Source organism: Mesoplodon bidens (assembly GCF_964165515.1).
Source record: "Mesoplodon bidens genome assembly, chromosome: 7".
Lineage (NCBI taxonomy): Eukaryota > Metazoa > Chordata > Mammalia > Artiodactyla > Ziphiidae > Mesoplodon > Mesoplodon bidens.
The window spans coordinates 23,430,937-23,446,272 of NC_138164.1; the positions used below are offsets into that span (position 1 = coordinate 23,430,937).

The 15,336-nt window shown below is 38.2% G+C and overlaps 1 protein-coding gene across 1 annotated transcript in view; it reads right to left on the bottom strand.

The window, feature by feature from the left end:
• Nucleotides 1-926: 926 nt before the first annotated feature.
• Nucleotides 927-15,336, bottom strand: part of DDX10 (DEAD-box helicase 10) — a 291,661-nt gene continuing 277,251 nt past the window's right edge. The window contains exon 18 of the mRNA XM_081240203.1: nucleotides 927-2,700. Within this exon, the coding sequence (XP_081096329.1) occupies nucleotides 2,523-2,700 (178 nt within the window). The 3' untranslated portion in view covers nucleotides 927-2,522. The remainder of the gene's footprint in view (nucleotides 2,701-15,336) is intronic.

Sequence of the window (15,336 nt, forward strand, 5' to 3'; positions counted from 1 at the left end):
GTCTGGGCCAATCTCTGAGTCTAGGAAATAGCTTGGCCCGTCAGATTTAGGTCATGTGCCCGCGACTCCACCACAGCTAAAACAGTAACAATTTAGTCTACCGAAATATATATTTGTTACCTGAGTTTTCAAACAGCACTATTCTGATGTTTTAACCAGTTTTCAAATTTCAGCAAACTAAAGTTCTGTACAATGTATGTATTAGTCAGGATCCATTCAGGTCTAAGGACAGAATACAGCTCAAACTAGTTTATGAACCAAAGGCCTTGCAGTATATTTGTTCAATGTTTACATATATAGAGTAAAAAATAAGTAAAAATTCCTTATTTGGATTAGAAAAAACAAAATCTAAAACTGCACAGAGTGAATTCAATGGTAAACCTTTAGTGTTTTTTTTTTTTAATTAATTAATTATTTTTGCCTGTGTTGGGTCTTCATTGCTGTGTGCAGGGGCTACTCTTCGTTGCAGTGCATACGCTTCTTGTTGCGGTGGCCTCTCTTGTTGCGGAGCATGGGCTCTAGGTGCACAGGCTTCAGCAGTTGTGGCGTCTGGGCTTAGTTGCACCACGGCATGTGGCATCTTCCTGGACCAGGGCTCAAATCCGTGCTGCCTGCATTAGCAGGCAGATTCTTAACCACTGCACCACCAGGGAAGGCCAAACCTTTAGTTTATATACTCTTGCATCTTTTTGCCCTTTGAAAATATTCAAGAGATCCTGTACCAGTAACCTTAATTTCAAAATCATCCCAGGTTGTTATACCCCAAAATTCCTTTCTCATCTGTTTTCTCCATTATAGTCATTCTTGCCCATTATAGCCATTTCATCCAGTTCTCATTTCCACCATTGTATATCGTTCCCACCAGAAGTAACAGAGCAATGCACTACCACACACTTTCAAAAACTGTCTTGGTGTTTCACTGTCCATTCATTAATTCAAAAAGCCTTTGTTGAACCTATTATAGGGCAGGTGCTGTGTCTGGGCAGGTGCTGTGTCTGGCTCTGGGGATACACACGAGGGATAAAACACATTCCTTATGCTCTCAAGAAACTTGTCTTACAACAGGGGCAACAGGCTTATAAACAAATGTCTGCAACATTACATAATAAGCACTGCAACAGAAGTAAGAAACGTGCCAGATCAATGCTATGAAGAGAATTCTGACAACATGGAAGATTGGCCTAGAAAAATGTGAGGCAGGAAGCACAATGACCAGTTAGGAGATCAGTGTAGAAATCTGAGCAGGTCATGATGAGAATCTAACTCTGCCTGAAAGCAGAAGCTGTGAAGACAGAGAAGAAACAACGGAGATAAGAGAGTCATTATGAAGAAGAATCAATAGAACCATCAAAGTGAAGGGTGGGGAAAGGGAGAAGCTGAGGAGTCGTCAAGTTTCTCATTTTGAGGACTAAAAGATGTTGGTGTTGGCTCATGAGGATACCAAGCAAGACAGTAGGAGAAACTTTTCAGAGACAAATATGGACTTAGGCTGAGATGGAAGCAATTACGGATATTACCTTCATTGCATTCATGAATCATTTGTACCAGTAAGCAAAAATTATTTTTGTCTGTGCATGCATGGAGTGGAAAGGGAGAGAATAAGGAGAAGGTGACAAATCTATGATCAAATCAGTGGTGTCAGGCCAAGGCACAGACTTCTTTCCCTGTGAAGAATCTGCCAGTTACTTATAACCAAAAGAGGCTCTGTCTTATTCTACTCATTATCAGGAACTGGATCTGGGCAGGGATCTGTGATACCTGCTGAAAAAGGCACTTGTAGAAGACTTACAGCATACGAGGTACTCACTAACAGATCTGGTTTTAGATCACAAAGTCTTCAGAGTCAGGATTTCTATTTATAAATGGCTACCAACTCTGCAAGTGTAAATTAAATGATATCTTTAGGAAGGCTAATTTAAGAATATGAAAGATTCACTGTTTCAGGAATTGGCCAAGCATTTTAATCTTAAGAAACTTCCCTTGAGAATGCTCTCATATTTCTGGATACAATGAAAACATTAATATTTTATTTTACAGGAAATATGTTTATGATTGATCATGGCAATTAAAAAAATATTCATTTTTTCTCAGGGTTGGTCCATCATACTCATCATACTCTTTCTCTGAGCAATTCTGTTTAATATTACAGAGAAACTTCTGTATGGTAAGCAAAACAGGAATTTCTAACAATGAAACAAGGTCTCTAGAACTTGCCAGTAAAACAAAGGAAGCATTTCCAATGATAAGATGTAGGAACCCCATGGATAAAATCTAACAGAGCACAGGCTGGAAAATGGGATCAGGAAATTTTATAATCCACCATCACTGTGAGTTTGCTCTGGGATGGTGCAAGCATGGCCTGTGAAAGGGGCTTAGAGGTACAATAGCTCCTGTCTGAAGAATGGGTCCTTTGGGCATGGGACTCTTGTTACCTAAGTGTCCCAAAGCCAACTGTTTTTTCAACTTCTTGCCCATATAATCATGACTAGAGGTTTCAAGGAGAAGACAAGAGCAAGTACTATTTAGCTTTGACTTTTGAGCAGATGTAACACCAGCTCTTCATCCTCGGCTAAAGACAGGCCTGTATCCAAAGGCTCTGAGGTTTCCCACTTGGTCTTCTTTCTGTCATGACTTGTGGGTCCCATGTCTTCCACTTCACTGTTGTTCTTCTTCCTCATTGCCTGCTTCCTCTTGGTATCACTGGTGGGAACAAATCCAATGATTTACTTTATAAATAAATAAATCCATTATTATGAAGTCAAACACTTAAAATAGAACAAAATTACCAATAACAGATACTTGGTAAAGTGATATTATTCAAGAGGGAAAGAAGCTATAACAACATCAGGCTATCTGTGTCATAGTAACTACCTTCCCATTAACAGATGTGGGGAGGGGGCCTATCATATACCAGGCACTGTGCAGGGTACATTGTATACACTGTGTCATCCAATCCTCACAGTAATTCTAGGAAGCTCTGCATGTATCATTCACAATATGAGGACACCAGTTGGCCCACATTCTGGCTCCAGAGTGGCTCTAATCTGCGCTTGTCCTGTCTCATCAAACCGTCTCTATATAGTTAGGTTATCATTTAGGTAGCAGTAATATCTGTTGTGATATACAGATCATGAATAAAATAGAACCTAAAATGTTAAGTTACAAATTACTTAAGACATCAAGTAAATCTGCCCCATTTAAATCTGTATCTAAGACTCACAAATGGTCTGAAGAAAACATAAACATAACTGCAGTATTCGGCACACACTTGAGGCATAGACCATAAAAATAAAACTAATTTCTGAAGGTAGAGAAAATCACTTGATACATTAAAATCAGAAGAAAAAGCAAAACATCCTCAAGGCATTTTAACATACCATCATCATGTTCAAAGATGACCGAATTATTGGATACAAGTTTAAAACAAAATAAAAAATCCATCTAGTAGCAGGGGCAGTAGCAACTATTTATTAAGGGCTTATCAAGGGTCTGGCACTGTGCTACATGCTTTACATAGATTACAACATTTATCTTCATGACAATCCTTGGTGAGGTGAGCACTGGCCTCATTCTAACAATGAGGTTAAAAGAAGTTAAATGACTGAACCCAGATTATGCGCATGGAATTCAAACCCAGAGGTGAATTACTCTAAATTCTGGCCCCAAAGCCAGACAACTGAAAGCAAAATGTATTCCAAGCATAGGATGTATTCCAAAAGAGAATAAATTGGTCAAGTTACAATGGACTCTATTATGCCTTAAGAAGATAGTGGGGATATCAAAGTGAATGTGCCTAATCAGCATATCCAGTTCTGACCAGCCTGAAGCAAAACTGTAAACTATTTTCCCATTCACCTCCCAGAAATGCCCAGGACTCTGACTCAGCAGCCATTCTCTCTCACCACTGGAGGAAAGACAAACTATGAGGTTATTTAAAGCTACAAATAATCATATTTTAAAAGGGTGGGTATGTACCTACAGAGATGAACACGAAAGAGTTCCCTATAATGGGAATTCAGTCAGTAAAGAAAGTTACTCTTAGTGGAAAGAGGACTTTAAAAAAAAGTACTGAGTCCTAATCTGCTTGATTGTGGCCAGTATGGTGCCAATTCCACTGGGCTAGAGTACCATGATTTATTTGGAACAAGTTAATACTGATTTTTGCCCTGCCTGTATTTCAAGTGCATCTAAGAGCAGCTCATCAGAAGCAGCCTAATTAGTGGGCTTTACTAACGCCTCCTTTCTTAATGTGCTCCTGCACACTATATTCTGTGCAGGAAATAGCTGGTTCAGATACTAAAAAAAAAAAATGGAAAATTTATATAGATGGAAAATATTTTCAGAATTAGCAGCACTGCTGCTTTGTGGACCAGTTCAAATTTTAAAAAGATATTTTATACTACTTTCCATAGCAAAAAAAGTGGTAATTGGTAGAACAAATTAATTATTAAATAATGATTTAGATATTCTACAGGTAACTTACTAAAAAAGGGGAAAATGTTATGAATCTAGAAAACATTTGATTTCCCAAAAAGGGAATAATGTCATAAATCTGGTAAACATTTAGTCAGAATATGGTCATAATTTGGTATCTTCAGAAAAGGACTCTTGGGGGCACCTTCAAGATGGCGGAGGAGTAAGACATGGAGATCACCTTCCTCCCCACAAATACATCAGAAATACATCTACATGTGGAACAACTCCTACAGAACACCTACTGACACTGGCAGAAGACCTCAGACTTCCAGAAAGGCAAGAAACTCCCCATGTACCTGGGTACGGCAAAAGGAAAAGGAAAAAACAGAGACAAAAGAATAGGGACAGGACCTGCACCTCTGGGATGGAGCTGTGAAGGAGGAAAAGTTTCCACACATTAAGAAGTCTCTTCACTCGTGGAGATGGTGGAGGGAGAACGGGGTGGGGGAAGCTTCAGAGCCACGGAGGAGAGCTTAGCAACAGGGGTGGAGAGGGAAAAGTGGAGAGATTCCCGCACACAGATCAGTGCCAACCAGCACTTACCAACCTGAGAGGCTTGTGTGCTCACCAGCCAGGGTGGGGGTGGGTGGGGCCGGGGAGCTGAGGCTTGGGTTTCCGAGGTCAGGCCCCAGGGAGAGGACTGGCGTTGGCTGTGTGAACACAGCCTGAAGGAGGCTAGTGTGCCACAGCTAGCTGGGAGGGAGTCTGGGAAAAAGTCTGGAACTGCCTAAGAGGAAAGAGACCATTGTTTCGGGGTATGTGAAGAGAGGGGATTCAGAGCACAAACAGAAACTCTGGAAATGAATAATACAATGAATGAAATGAAAATCTCAAAAGAGAGAATCAACAGCAAATGGATCAAAGAGAAGAAAGCATCTGTGAGTTAGAAGACAGGAATTTTGACATTATCTAGTCAGGGAAGAACAAAAAAAAAATAATAAAAAGAGTGAGGAAAGCCTGTGTGATCTATGGTAAATTCTCAAAGAAAACAACTTGTGAATTATTGGAATCCCAGAGGAAAAGGAGGAAGAAGGGGTAAGAAAACTTACTGAAAGAAATCACAGCTGAGAAACTCCCTAATCCATATAAAGATTTGGATACCCAAGTTCATGAAGCCCATGGGTATCCAAACAAACTCAACTTAAAGAGATCTCCTCCAAGACATATTATAACAAAACTGTCAAAAATCAGAGAAAAAGACTGAATCTTAAAAGCAACAAGAGAAAAGAAACTTGCAGCTTACAAGGGAGTTCCCATAAGACTATTAGCATATTTCTCAGCAGAAACTTTACAGGCCAAGAAAGAATGGATGATATAAGCAAAAGTGTTGAAAGGAAAAAAACCTGCCAACCAAGAATGCAGTCGTCCCTCAGAATTCACGGGGAATTGGTTTTGGGACCCCCCTTCTTCCCCCTCCTAGTGATACCAAAATCTGCAGATGCTCAAGTACCTATATAAAATGGTGTAGTATTTGCATGTAACCTAGTCACATCCTCCCATATGCTTTAAATCATTCCTAGACTACTTTTAATCCCTAATAAAATGTAAATGCTATGTAAACAGTTGCTGGTGCATGGCAAATTAAGATTTTGGTTTTTGGAACTTTCTGGAATTTTTTTTCCTTGAGTATTTTCGATTTACAGTTGTTTGAATGGGGATGTGGAACCCACTGATACAAAGGGCTGACTGTACTCTATCTGGCAATGTTGTCCTTCAGAAAAGAAAGAGAAATAGTATCACAGACAAACAAAAGCTGAAGGAATTCATCACCACTAGACCTGCCTTAACAACAACAAATAAAAATGCTGAAAGGAGTTCAAGTTAAATCAAAGGACACTATTTAGTACATGAAAATATCCAAGACACTGGGTAAAGGTAAGTATACAGTTAAATTCAAAATATGCTACTACTGTAATATGGTGGCATGCTCAACATTTAACTCTAGTATAAAGGTTAAAGGGCGACAGTATTAAAAAAATAACTATAGCTACAATACTGGTTAATAACTACATAATATAAAAGGAGGTAAATTGTGATATCAAAAGCATAAGAAGAGGGAAGTAAAAGGGTAGAGGTTTTGTATGTGATTAAAATAAGCTGTTACCAGTGTAAAATAGACTATTATCTATCTATAAGATGTCTTCCGTAAGCTTCATGGGAACCACAAAGCAAAAACATACAGCAGATTCACAAAACATAAAGAGAAAGGAATCAAAGCATACGACTCTAAGATATCATCAATTCACAATGGAAGGTAGCAAGAGAAGGATAAAAAGGAACAAGGGAATAACAAACAGCCAGAAAACAATAGAACGGCATTAGTAATTCCTTACCAATCAATAATTATTCTAAATGTAAATGGATTAAATTCTCCAATCAAAAGGCATAGATTGGTGGCATAGATAAGACCCAACTATACGCTGCCTACCAGAAACTCAATTCACCTTTAAGAACACATAGTCTCAAAATGAAGGCCTGGAAATATTAAAATGAAGGGCTAGAAAAAAGATATTCCATGCAAGTAGAAACCAAAAGAGAGCAAAGGCAGCTACTTACATCAGACAAAATATACTTTAAGCTAAAAATGGTAACAAGAGACAAACAAAATCATTATATAATGACAAAGAGGTCAATTCATTAAGATATAACAATATATAATACACATATATAGTATGTGTATGTGTATATATATATATGTATATATATATATATATAAAACAATAATAAATACACATAGACCAAACACTCGAGCACCACAATATATTAAATATTAACAGATCTGAAGACAGAAATAGACAACAATACAATAAGAGAAGGGGACTTTAGTATACCACTTTTAACAATGGCTAGATCATCCAGACAAAAAAAAATCAGTAAGGAAATATTGGATTGGAACTACACTTTAGAGCAAAGAGATTGAACAAAAATATACAGGACATTAGGCCCAACAGCAAAGGAATACACATTCTTCTCAAGCACACTCAGAACATTCTTCGGAAAGACTACATGATAAGTCACAAAACAAATCTTAGCAATTTAAGGAGACTGAAATCATACCAAGTATTTTTATCAACCACATGGTATGAAACTAGAAATTAATTATAAGAAAACTGAAAAATTCACAGTATGTGGAAATTAAAAAACACAGTCCTGAACAACCAATGGGTCGAAGAAGAAATAAAAAGAGAAATCAAAAAACATCTCAGGGCTTCCCTGGTGGTGCAGTGGTTGGGAGTCCGCCTGCCGATGCAGGGGAATGCAGGTTCATGCCCCAGTCCGGGAGGATCCCACATGATGCAGAGCGGCTGGGCCCATGAGCCATGGCCACTGAGCCTGCACGTCCAGAGCCTGTGCTCCGCAACGGGAGAGGCCACAACAGTGAGAGGCCCACGTACCACAAAACAAACAAACAAACAAACAAACAAAACCTCAGAAAGCAGCAGAATACACTTTCTTCTCAACTGCACATGGAACATTCTCCAGGATAGATCACATCTTGGGTCACAAACCAAGCCTCAGTAAATTTAAGAAAACTGAAATCATGCATGTTTTCCAAACACAAAGCTATGAGATTAGAAATCAATTACAGGAAAAAAAAATGTAAAAAACACAACACAAGGAGGCTAAACAATATATTACTAAACAATCACTGGATCATTGAAGAAATCAAAGAGAAAATCAAAAAATACCTAGATACAAAGGACAATGAAAACACAATGACTGAACCTATGGGATGCAGCAACAGCAGTTCTTACAGGGAAATTTATAGCAATACAATCTTCCCTCAAGAAAGAAGAAAAATCTCAAATAAACAACATAACCTTACCCCTAAGGCAATTAGAGAAAGAAGAGCAAACAAAACCCAAAATTAGTAGAAGGAAAGAAATCATAAAGATCAGAGCAGAAATAAATGAGACATGAAGAAAACAAGAGCAAAGACCAATGAAACTAGAAGCTGGTCCTTTGAGAAGAAAAAAAATTGATAAACCTTTAGACAGACTCATCAAGAAAAAAAGGGAGATGATTTAAATCAATAAAATTAGAATAAAAAAGAGAAGTTACAATGGACGCCACAGAAATACAAAGCATCGTAAAAGACTACTACAAGCAACTATACACCAACAGACAACCTAAAAGAAATGGACAAATTCTTAGAAAGGTACACCATTCCAAGACTGAACCAGGAAGAAATAGAAAATATAAACAGACCAATTACAAGTATTGAAATTGAAACTGTGATTAAAAACCTTCCAAGAAACAGAAGTCCAGGAACAGATGGCTTCACAGGCGAATTCTATCAAACATTTAGAGAGGAGTTAACACCTACCCTTCTCAAACTCTTCCAAAAAATTGCAGAGGAAGAAACACTCCCAAACTCATTCTGAGTCCACCATCACCCAGATAGCAAAACCAGGCAAACATCACTGACGAACATAGATGCAAAATTCCTCAACAAAATACTAGCAAACCAAATCCAACACATTAAAAGGATCATCATGAAAGATTGGTTAAAGATGGCAGAGCAGAATGATGTATGCTCACTCCCTCTTGCAAGAGCACCAGAATCACAACTAACTGCTGAACAGTCATCAATAGGAAGACACTGGAACTCACCATAAAAGATACCCTACATCCAAAGACAAAGGAGAAACCACAGTGAGATGGTAGGAGGGGTGCAATCACAATAAAATCAAATCCTATAACTGCTGAGTTGGTGACTCACAAACTGGAGAACACTTATACCACAGAAGTCCACCCACTGGAGTGAAGGTTCTGAGCCCCACGTCAGGCTTCCCAATCTGGGGGTACGGCAACAGGAGGAGGAATTCATAGAGAATCAGACTTTGAAGGCTAGTGGGATTTGACTGCTGGACTCCGACAAGACTGGGGGAAACAGAAACTCCACTCTTGGTGGGCACACACAAAGTAGTGTGTGCATCGGGACACAGGGGAAGGAGCAGTGACCCCATAGGAGACTGAACCAGACTTACCTGCTAGTGTTGGAGGGTCTTCTGCAGAGGCGGGGTGTGGCTGTGCCTCACCGTGAGGACAAGGACACTGGCAGTAGAAGTTCTGGGAAGTACTCCTTGGCGGGAGCCCTCCCAGAGTCTGCCATTAGACCCACCAAAGAGCCCAGGCAGGTTCAAGTGTTGGGTTATCTCAGGCCACACAACCAACAGGGAGGGAACACAGCCTCACCCATCAGCAGTCAAACGGACTAAAGTTTTACTGAGCTCCGCCCACCAGAGCAACAGCCAGCTCTATCCACCACAAGTCCCTCCCATCAGGAAACTTGCACAAGCCTCTTAGCCTCATCCACCAGAGCAACAGTCAGCTCTACCCACCACAAGTTCCTCCCATCAGGAAACCTGCACAAGCCTCTTAGCCTCATCCACCAGAGGGCAGACAGCAGAAGCAAGAAGAACTACAATCCTACAGCCTGTGGAACAAAAACCACATTCACAGAAACATAAACAAGATGAAAAGGCAGAGGGCTATGTACCAGATGAAGGATCAAGATAAAACCCCAGTAAAGCAACTAAATGAAGGGGAGATAGGCAACCTTCCAGAAAAAGAATTCAGAATAATGATAGTGAAGATGATCCAGGACCTCAGAAAAAGAATGGAGGCAAAAATCGAGAAGATGCAAGAAATGTTTAACAAAGACCTAGAAGAATTAAAGAACAATCAAACAGAGATGAACAATACAATAAGTGAAATGAAAAATACACTAGAAGGAATCAATAACAGAAGAACTGAGGGAGAAGAACGGATAAGTGAACTGGAAGACAGAATGGTAGAATTCACTGCTGTGGAACAGAATAAAGTAAAAAGAATGAAACAAATGAAGACAGCCTAAGAGACCTCTGGGACAACATTAAACGCAACAACATTTGCATTATAGGGGTCCCAGAAGGAGGAGAGAGAAAGGACCCGAGAAAATATTTCAAGAGATTACCGTGGAAAACTCCCCTAACATGGGAAAGGAAATAGCCACTCAAGTCCAGGAAGCACAGAGACTCCCAGGCAGGATAAACCCAAGCACACCGAAACACATAGTAATCAAACTGACAAAAATGAAAGACAAAGAAAAGTTACTGAAAGAAACAAGGGAAAAAGGAAAAATAACATACAAGGGATCTTCCATAAGGTTAACAGCTGATTTCTCAGCAGAAATTCTAAAAGCCAGAAGGGAGTGGCATGATATATTTAAAGTGATGAAAGGGAAGAACCTACAACCAAGATTACTCTACCTGGCAAGGATCTCATTCAGATTTGCCAGAGAAATCAAAAGCTTTACAAACAAGTGAAAGCTAAGAGAATTCAGCACCACCAAACCAGTGCTACAACAAATGCTAAAGGAGCTTCTATAAATGGGAAACACAAGAGAAGAAAAGGACCTACAAAAACAAACCCATAACAATTAAGAAAATGGTAATAGGAACACACATATTGATAATTACCTCAAACAAGAATGGATTAAATGCTCCAACCAAAAGACACAGGCTTGTGAAATGGACACAAAAACAAGACCCATATATATATATGTTGTCTTCAAGAGACCCACTTCAGACCTAGTGACACATACAAACCGAAAGTGAGGCGATGGAAAAAGATATTCCATGGAAATGGAAATCAAAAGAAAGCTGGAGTAGCAATTCTCATATCAGATAAAATAGACTTGAAAGTAAAGAATGTTAAAGGAGACAAGGAAGGACACTACATAATGATCAAGGGATCAATCCAAGAAGAAGATATAACAATTATAAATATATATGCACCCAACATAGGAGCACCTCAATACATAAGGCAACTGCTAACAGCTATAAAAGAGGAAATCGACAGTAACACAATAATAGTGGGGGACTTTAACACCTCACTTACACCAGTGGACAGATCATCCAAACAGAAAATTAATAAGGAAACAGAAGCTTTAAATGACAAAACAGACCAGATAGATTTACTTGATATTTATAGGACATTCCATCCAAAAAGAGCAGATTACACTTTCTTCTCAAGTGCACATGGAACATTCTCCAGGATAGATCACATCTTAGGTCACAAATCAAGCCTCAGTAAATTTAAGAAAATTGAAATCTTATCAAGCATCTTTTCTGACCACAATGCTATGAGACGAGAAATGAATTACAGGGAGAAAAACGTAAAAAACACAAATACATGGAGGCTAAACGATACATTACTAAATAACCAAGACATCACTGAAGAAATCAAAGAGGAAATCAAAAAATACCTTGGGACAAATTACAATGAAAACACAATGATCCAAAACCTATGGGATGCAGCAAAAGCAGTTCTAAGGGAGAAGTTTATGGCAATACAAGCCTACCTCAAGAAGAAAAATCTCAAATAAACAATCTAACCTTACACCTAAAGGAACTAGAGAAAGAAGAACAAACAAAACCCAAACTTAGTAGAAGGAAAGAAATCATAAAGATCAGAACAGAAATAAATGAAATAGAAACAAAAAAACAATAGGAAAGATCAATAAAACTCAAAGCTGGTTCTTTGAGAAGATAAACAAAATTGATAGCCAGACTCATCAAGAAAAAGAGGGAGAGGACTCAAATCAATAAAATTAGAAATGAAAAAGGAGAAGTTACAACAGACACTGCAGAAATACAAAGCATCCTAAGAGACTACTACAAGCTACCCTATGCCAATAAAATGGACAACCTGGAAGAAATGGACAAATTCTTAGAAAGGTATAACCTTCCAAGACTGAACCAGGAAGAAATGGAAAATATGAACAGACCAATCACAAGTAATGAAATTGAAACTGTGATTAAAAATATTCCGACAAACAAAAGTCTAGGACCAGATGGCTTCACAGGTGAATTCTATCAAACATTTAAAGAAGAGCTAACACCCATCCTCCTCAAACTCTTCCAAAACATTGCAGAGGAAGGAACACTCCCAAACTCATTCTATGAGGCCACCATCATCCTGATACCAAAACCAGACAAAGATACTACAAAAAAAGAAAATTACAAACCAATATCAATGATGAATATATATGCAAAATCCTCAACAAAATACTAGCAAACAGAATCCACCAACACATTAAAAGGATCATATACCATAATCAAGTGGGATTTATCCCAGGGATGCCAGGATTACTCAATATATGGAAATCAATCAATGTGATACACCATAGTAACAAATTGAAGAATAAAAACCATATGATCACCTCAATAGATGCAGAAAAAGCTTTGACAAAATTCAACACCGATTTATGATAAAAACTCTCCACAAAGTGGGCATAGAGGGAACTTACCTCAACATAATAAAGGCCACATATGACAAACCCACACAGCAAACATCATTCTCAATGGTGAAAAACTGAAAGCATTTCTTCTAGGATCAGGAACAAGACAAGGATGTCCACTCTCACCATTATTATTCAACATAGTTTTGGAAGTCCTAGCCATGGCAGTCAGAGAAGAAAAAGAACTAAAAGAAATACAAATTGGAAAAGAAGTAAAACTGTCACTGTTTGCAGATGACATGACACCATACACAGAGAATCCTAAAGATGTCACCAGAAAACTAGTAGTGCTAATCAATGAACTTGGTAATGCGGCAGGATACAAAATTAATGCACAGAAATCTCTTGCATTCCTATACATTAATGATGAAAACTCTGAAAGAGAAATTAATGAAACACTCCCATTTACTACTGCAACAAAAGGAATAAAATACCTAGGAATAAACCTATCTAGGGAGACAAAAACCTGTATGCAGAAAACTGTAAGACACTGATGAAAGAAATTAAAGATGATAAAAACAGATGGAGAGATATACCATGTCTTGGACTGAAGACTCAATATTGTGAAAGTGATTATATTACCCAAAGCAATCTGCAGATTCAATGCAATCCCTATCAAATTACCAATGGCATCTTTCACAGATAGAACAAAAAAATCTTAAGATTTGTATTGAGACACAAAAGACCTCAAATAGCCAACGCAGTCTTGAGGGAAAAAAACGGAGCTGGAGGAATCAGACTCCCTGACTTCAGACTATACTACAAAGCTACAGTCATCAAGACAATAAGGTACTGGCACAAAAACAGACATATAGATCAATGGGACTGTATAGAGAGCCCAGAGATAAACTCATGCACCTATGGCTTACTAATCTACGACAAAGGAGGCAAGGATATACAATGGAGAAAAGACAGTCTCTTCAATAAGTGGTGCTGGGAAAACTGGACAGCTACATGGAAAAGAATGAAATTAGAACACTCTGTAACACTATACACAAAAATAAACTCAAAATGGATTAGAGACCTAAATGTAAGAGCAGACACTAAAAAACTCTTAGAGGAAAACATAGGAAGAAAACTCTTTGACATAAATCACAGGAAGATCTTTTTTGGTCCACCTCCTAGAGTAATGGAAATAAAAACAAAAATAAACAAATGGGACCTAATGAAACTTAAAAGATTTTGCAAAGCAAGGGAAACTACAAACAAGACGAAAAGACAACCCTCAGAATGGGAGTAAATATTTGAAAATGAATCAACTGACAAAGGATTAGTCTCCAAAATATATAAACAGCTCATGCAGCTCAGTATTAAAAAAACAAACAACCCAATCAAAAAATGGGCAGAGACCTAAATAGACATTTCTCCAGAGAAGACATACAGATGGCCATGAGGCACATGAAAAGCTGCTCAACATCACTAAAATATTAGAGAAATGCAAATCAAAATGACAATGAGGTTTCACCTCACACCCATTAGAATGGGTCATCAGAAAATCTACAAACAACAAATGCTGGAGAGGGTGTGGAGAAAAGGGAACCCTCTTGAACTGTTGGTCAGAATGTAAATTGATACAGCCACTATGGAGAACAGTATGGAGGTACCTTAAAAAACTAAAAAATAGAATTACCATATGACCCAGCAATCCCACTACTGGGCATATACCCTGAGAAAACCATAATTCAAAGACACATGCACCCCAACGTTCATTGCAGCACTATTTACAATAGCCAGGTCATGGAAGCAACCTAAATGCCCATTGACAGGCGAATGGATAAAGAAGATGTGCTACATATATACAATGGAATATTACTCAGCCATAAAAAGGAATGAAATTGGTACAGATGAACTGGTTTGCAGGGCAGAAATAAAGACACAGATGTAGAGAACAAACGTATGGACACCAAGGGGGAAAAGTGGCTGGGGGTGTGATGAATTGGGAGATTGGGATTGACTTATATACACTAATATGTATAAAATGGATAACTAATAAGAACCTGATGTATAAAAAAATAAATAAAATTCTAAAATTCAAACAAAAAAGGATCATCATGATCAAGTGGAATTTACCCCAGGGATGCAAGGATTTTTTTAATGTCCACAAATCAATCAGTTTGATACACCACATCAACAAACTGAAGAATAAAAACCATATGATCATTTGAATAGATGCAGGAAAAGTTTCTGACAAAATTCAACACGCTTTTATGATAAAAACTCTCCAGAAACAGGACACAGAGGGAACCTAACTCAACATAATAAAGGCCATGTATGAAAAACCCAAAGCAAACAACATTCTCAATGGTGAAAAACTGAAAGCATTTCCTTTAAGATCAGGAACAAGACAAGTATTTCCACAATTGCCACTATTATTCAAAATAGTTTTGGAAGTCGTAGCCATGGCAATCAGAGAGGAAAAAAGAAATAAAAGGAATCCAAATTGGAAAAGAAGAAGTAAAATTGCCAGCGTTTGCAGATGACATGATACTATACAAAGAAAACCCTAAAGATGCTACCAGAAAACTACTAGAGCTAATCAATGTATTCGGTAAAGTTGCAAGATAAGAAATTAA